A 6,728-nucleotide genomic window follows, 5' to 3' on the forward strand; every position below is an offset into this window, starting at 1 on the left:
ATATTTCTATCATTATTTATTATTATTTTTGTTTTCATTTTCTTATTTTTAACGTGTATTTTTTTTACGATTTTTTTCAGTATTTAAAAAAAATCAACGATTTTTATTTATTTTTATTTATTTTTATTAATTTTAGATATATCGTAAGTATGATGAAGTATCCTCTGGTTATAAGCCATTAAGGTTGAGTATACTGTGTGTATAACCTGTCAGTATACACTCAGGTATGTGGTATAATGTGTATTGGTGTGGTGTGTTGAGCTATGGGTATACTTGAGGATGAAGTTATATCATGGTGGTATACTCAAGTGGCATAGTTCCTAGTATACCACCACAGTATACCACCACAGTATACCACCACAGTATGCCACCACAGTATACTAACATACTCTCTCTCACTACAGACGGAGGGGAGAAGCCCTCACAGTCGTGTTCTACAGAGTCTGACGACGACAAGAACAAGAAGAAGCGACAACGACGACAAAGGACTCACTTCACCTCTCAGCAGCTGCAGGAGCTGGAGGCCACCTTCGCCAGGAACAGGTGAGTCTTGACTTCACCTGCTGGGGGCTAGGAACAGTCTTAGTTCACCTGTTAGAGGCCAGTGACAGGTGAGTCTTGGCTTCACCTACTAGAGGCCACCTTCATCAGGAACAAGGTAACTAAGGTGACTATCCCTCCTCTTAACTCAGGTGGTTATGTTTCACCTTCAGGAGACCATGACAACTCCACCCAATAGCAAGCAAGTGTCACCATATATTTTCGTTCATTCTTTTCTATACATTAACTTCTCCAGTAAGATAAAGATACATAGAACTCCTTTAATAAAAAATACGATAAATAAAGAAAAAACAGAGAAAGAAAAGTGACACAAGGAAGGAAAATAATACTAATAAAAGAAGTAATACAATTAGCAATGAACTCGATCCTTGGCTGTAGGAGTAATTAATCTCCTCGAGTGATTTATACCCGCGCATTTCTCCTCCCTCCCTCCCCTCCCTTCCTCACTCTCTCTCTCTCACTCTATTTCTCTCTCGCTTTATCTATATCTCTATTTCGTTACTAATATCATTCATCTCTCCAACAGATATCCTGACCTCAGCGCCAGGGAGGAGATCGCCCTATGGTTGAACCTAAAGGAGGCCCAAGTTAGGGTAAGTGTATGGGGTGCGACAAATAGCATGGTAGAATAAGTTTACATTAGTGCCCCCTAAAAATCCCTCCAAGGGGCTCTGAATGGCGTTTGTGTGTTATGTAAAGGACTTTGAGACGTGCTTGAGTGTTTCTGAAGGTGTGCGACTGAGTGTATGATAGATAAAGTTTATATTAGTACACCCTATTGACCTTTATATATGGGTACTCCTGGGATTATCTTTGTGCTCGATGGTATATGACTTTCTGAGGGATGCGACAGATACTACGGTAAAAGATGTTTATATTAGTATCCCCTTTACTTCATGTTATGGTTGCTAGGTGATATCTCTACGTGTTTAGATATATGTTAAGGGAAATATTTACGATATCCTACGTTACTTAAGATAACTATGTGTGTGTGTGTGTGGGCAGCAGGTGGTGGACAGTATTTAGAATGTTGGCGCAGTATTCCCTACATGATTTACGCTTGTTTGGTAAGCTTAGCGGAGACACACGATGGATGAGCGCTTAAGCTGCAATCACAATGATGGAGATACGCATTCATCAAGCTTGAACTCTGTCTGTCTGTTACTTCGCTGTGTGTGTACGTGTGTGTGTGTGTGTGTGTGTGTGTGTGTGTCGTTTGTGTCTACTTACCCATGTCCTATACCAGTGTCCAAGTACCCGGTGTTGTGCCTATGTCCATTTATACATCTCCTACATGGGGCCTAATTACCCCCATGTCCTACCTGTGTCCAACTACGTCAGAGGAGACCCAACTAACGCGTGGTTCTCCCTCTCACAGATCTGGTTCAAGAATCGTCGGGCTAAGTGGCGGAAACGTGAGAGACACGCCATGACCGCCGGTATGCCAGGGGACCTTAAGGGTGGATGGGGCGCCCAGCTCAATGGTCTAGCCTGGCCTGACGATGGTCTATACTCCGGCTACTCCTACAACAACTGGGCTAAAGTGACACCTCCTCCCCTGGGGGCAAAGAGCTTCACTTGGGGGTTTAATGGCGTCAATATGAACCCATTAATGAGTCAACAGCCCTCAGCCATGTCGCCCATTAATTGCTTCCAGACGCCTACACAGAGTATGGGTGGGTCGGCTAACTTGATGCCTACGAGTATGTCATCGTCTCTGGGGTCTAGTGCCGCCCCCTGCCCCTACCCGGCCCCAACGCCTCCCTACGTCTACCGTGATCAGACCTCTTCCATGTCCTCCTCCATCGCCTCGCTCCGCCTCAAGGCCAAGTCCCACTCCCCGGCCTTCTCCTACTCCAGCGGTGGTACAGACACACGGTCACCTCCCGCCCCTGACAACAACGCCTTCTTCACCACCGCGGGACCCACAGACAAATTCTCCTGCATGAATACTGTCATCGCGTAACGCCCCCGCCTAGAAAGGGACTTGGCCCTCTGGTGGTGAGCTGCTAAAGTGATGCCCCTCCCCCTTGACCCTCTGGTGGTGAGCTGCTGAACTGTCGCCCCCTCCCCTTGGCCCTCTGGTGGTGAGCTGCTGAACTGTCTCCTCCCCCCCCCCATCTGTAAAATACTCCTCTCGTCACAGAGACTCCACCTCAAACACCTCGTCCTCCACCATCCACAGAAGCTCGACCTCGACGCCTAAGTCACCCTCAAACCTCCTCCACCCTTAATACCAGCGCCACGGTAAGCAGAAGGTAGGCGAATGTTCCGTCTGACGATAAAGTGTGTGTGTGTGTGGAGGAAGTTCACCAGACGAGATTTTATTCAATGTGTTGGCGATGTTGTCTTAGCGTCACACACCCAAGCCTACGACACCTCCCCAGTGACCTATACAACACGACCCCAATACCACCTTACATTAACCCTCCACATATAAAACAACACCATATAAATCACGAATCACTTCCAATCTTTCCAATCAGTCCTATAAACTTTAAACCCAATCCCAAATCATCTTGGTGTTCGAAACTCATTCAAATTTCCAATCAGTTTTAATCGATTTGTGTTCTGTAAAAAAATCGAACAGAGTTTTTTTATTACGCGTCCAGATCGTTCAATAACGTTGGATTTTGTTTTCATTCGTGGTTAAATCCCTAACATAAGGGATTTATTACATAGCTATTATTTTGTATTCGCTACAGGGGGATTTATTTGACTGAATCCTTTACATTTCATCATTCAGTGGCGGTAATGGTGGATTTACTCTCGTCAATCCTTCACTTCCAATCAATCCACATCAACAAAGGCGGATTACACTGCACAACCCTTCAATCCCAATCGACCCACGTAAACAAATACAGGTTACGATACCCAATCTTTCACACAGACCCCCAAGACAAGATTCCAATCAGCCCCCATTACCAAATACAGATTAGATCAACAAATCCTTCAATTCTAATCAGTCCACATAAACAAAGACAGATTACGAGACCAAAACACAACAGATTTCGCTCTTAAAAATCTCCACCAAGCGTGAAATCTGACCCACTGAGGGAAAGGTCACAGATTTGGGTGTGGTGTCAAATCTCTTGGGCACAGGTGGTCAACTTAACCCGGGTCACCTGATGATCAGACACCCTGAAGCTAACCTAACCTAACCTAACCTACCCCAATTTCCTTACCTAACCTAACCTAACCTACCCCAATTTCCTTACCTAACCTAACGGTACCCTAACCAAAACTACAGTACCCTAACCTAACCTAATCATACGCTACCCTAACAACCCAAGGTAGCGTTAGAACACCTAATCACCAGATAAACTAAACTAGAGGGGGTGTCTAATCTTCAGGTGATCTAATTGGTTCTCTGTTACAATTTCTCTGGCATTTCCACCACGTCAAGGGGGCGATATTTTTCCTTCCCCTTCAATTCAGATGATGGTCCATAGGTCATTGATTTATTACACCCCCTTCAACTGTCCCCTCCCTCATCAACACCCCATCACCCCCTCCCCCAATCAAGAGTAATTCGACCCCTATTAAGACCCTCTTCAACCCCCATTAAGTCTAATTCAAGGCCCCATCAAGGCTCTGTCAGTACCCCCTCTCTCAAGTCCACATCAACACATTCTGGTTAAAGACGATACATGTTGAGAGAGAGAGAGAGAGAGAGAGAGAGAGAGAGAGAGAGAGAGAGAGAGAGAGAGAGAGAGAGAGAGAGAGCCCACTGATTTCGTCTGTGAAAAACAAAAACATTACGTGACAAACAAACAAACAAACCCACTTGTTTATATAAATTTCCATATACATTACAAAGAACACAATATAAACAAGTAATTTATATATATATATATATAAACAAATGTATCGACCTAATTTAATCCTCCCCTTTACTTTAATAATAAACATTAGTTACAATGTATATAGTTGATATACACAAAATGTATATATAATCCCTTTCTTGTATATAGATCAATATAAACCATTGAAATATATAAATCCACAAGGTATACATATAAGGGGATTTTCTGAGTCACATAAATCCCCCTCCCCCCCTTTGTTACTCACTATGTCCTTGGATTAATCTCCTTTACAGTTGTGGATTAATCTTATTTTTTTAGCCTTGGAGTCCACGACGGGATTAATCTGATTTGTACACCTGGGGACTAACTTACACATCAGGTGGATTTAATTTACCACCTGGATTTATTGCATTTACGTATGTGGATTAACTCTACTTATCAAGGTGGATTTATTTTTACACATGGATGGATTTACTTTACAGTCACAGGCGGATTAATTTCTCCCTCATGTGGATTTATATTTGACAAACCCGGATTAATCATTCAGGTAAAAGGGATTTATTCTTAAGCCACACACAGGGATTAATTAAACTATTATTTATAAGTAAGGATTAATTTACCTGTAATCCCACCTACGGATTAAGTCATCTCATTAACCTCACTTAATTCACCTGTTATAAAAAAATTAATTACTATATACTATTGACAGGTAGACAATTATCATTACTCAACTCGGGTTAAAGTTAACAATGTGTACTATGTTAATTTAACTTAATTATGAAGCGTTAATTACATTTATTTACGGTAGTCAATAGTTTAATTACCTTTGGAGTTGAATTTACAAAAAACACTGATTTTTTTTACACTTTAAAACACGTATGCAAATGATGTGCGTTTTGTTGTTATAATTTACAAAATACTAATTTATTTTGCATTATAAAACAACTTTTATATATATATGAACTCTATGTTTTTTCTAATTAAAGAAACTGATTTTTCTGCAAAGAAGGAAAAAAACACAAAATCTGTTTTTTTTCGAGTTTTACAAAATTATTTCTTCTCAGTAAAACCATTGAAACAACACCTATTTCCTGTATACCTGTGAGTGCGTTATATACTGTACATACCACATTAATGGGTCTTTATAATAAAAAAAAATGAAAAAAAAAATTTCCTATTGGTTAAGCCGGCGAGCAAGCGAGAAATACTCGATTGTCATTGGACGCTGCAGAGAAAACAATGGTGTGTCGGTAGTGACGTCATCTGGCCCATGGGAGGGGTTTTGTTTACTTGTCCTGTGGCTACTGTGACGTCACCACCCACGGGTTTTGTTTACCAAACGTATAGCTACTGTGACGTCACCACCCACGGGTTTTATTAACCAAACATATGACTACTGTGACGTCACCACCCACGGGTTTTGTTTACCAAACATATGACTACTGTGACGTCACCACCCACGGGAAAATTTTTTTTTGTTTACCTAGCGTGTGAAAACCATGACGTCACGTAGCGCGCGCAATTTTCCTCGTGTGTTCTAACTGTACATTCCAATACCATATGATTATAAACTCAAGGTGTAAATAACACTGTATTCCCTCAATGTATAGACCATTACTAAGTGTCGGGGCTCTAGAACCATTTGAATGTCTGAATTATGTATCAGTGTATCATGGTTTAATAAAAGTGAACAATTTCCTTAATGGTGGATTTTATTTAACCCTTTTATTGTCTGTCTGTGTGTCTGTCTGCCTGTGTAAGTGTGTCTGTGTGTCTGTCTGCCTGTGTAAGTGTGTCTGTGTGTCTGTCTGTCTGTCTTTCTGCCTGTGTAAGTGTGCCTGTGCGTCTGTCTGTCTGTCTTTCTGCCTGTGTAAGTGTGTCTGTGTGTCTGTCTGCCTGTGTAAGTGTGTCTGTGTCTGTATATCATTCTGCGTGTGTGTGTGTGTGTGTGTGTGCGCGTGATCTTGGGGTGGGTGAGGGGGCCGAGTACGTCCTTCTCTATCCACATGTATCCAATTTTAACCCAGTGTGGATAGTTGTTTGTGCGGATAGAAGAAAAAAAAATATTAAAGGTAGAGACTAGGATAGAGGAATGAAATTACAAACTGTGAAAGAAGGAAGGAAGGAAGGAAGGAACAGATGAAGGCAGAGACTGAGAAAGATGAATGCAATTGAAAGCTGTTATGGCCAGAAGGAAATACAAAACATCTGGGAGAATGAACAAACCAGAATAATGAATAAGAACAATGAACAACAGGCAAGAACAACTGAGAAGCTACGATGACCAACAATGACAATAATGATAATGATAACATCCAGGTAAGTTATAACAAATGAATAATCCTACAATAATGAATAAAA

General features: G+C 41.5%; 1 protein-coding gene across 1 annotated transcript in view; it reads left to right on the forward strand.

The window, feature by feature from the left end:
* Positions 1 to 4,280, forward strand: part of LOC121856214 (pituitary homeobox 3-like) — a 30,166-nt gene extending 25,886 nt beyond the window's left edge. The window contains exons 2-4 of the mRNA XM_042351570.1: positions 405 to 543; positions 1,088 to 1,154; positions 1,940 to 4,280. Of these exons, the coding sequence (XP_042207504.1) occupies positions 405 to 543; positions 1,088 to 1,154; positions 1,940 to 2,527 (794 nt within the window). The 3' untranslated portion in view covers positions 2,528 to 4,280. The remainder of the gene's footprint in view (positions 1 to 404; positions 544 to 1,087; positions 1,155 to 1,939) is intronic.
* The last annotated feature ends 2,448 nt before the right edge of the window (positions 4,281 to 6,728 follow it).

This window comes from Homarus americanus, unplaced genomic scaffold (assembly GCF_018991925.1).
Source record: "Homarus americanus isolate GMGI-L3 unplaced genomic scaffold, GMGI_Hamer_2.0 scaffold48016, whole genome shotgun sequence".
Taxonomy (NCBI): domain Eukaryota; kingdom Metazoa; phylum Arthropoda; class Malacostraca; order Decapoda; family Nephropidae; genus Homarus; species Homarus americanus.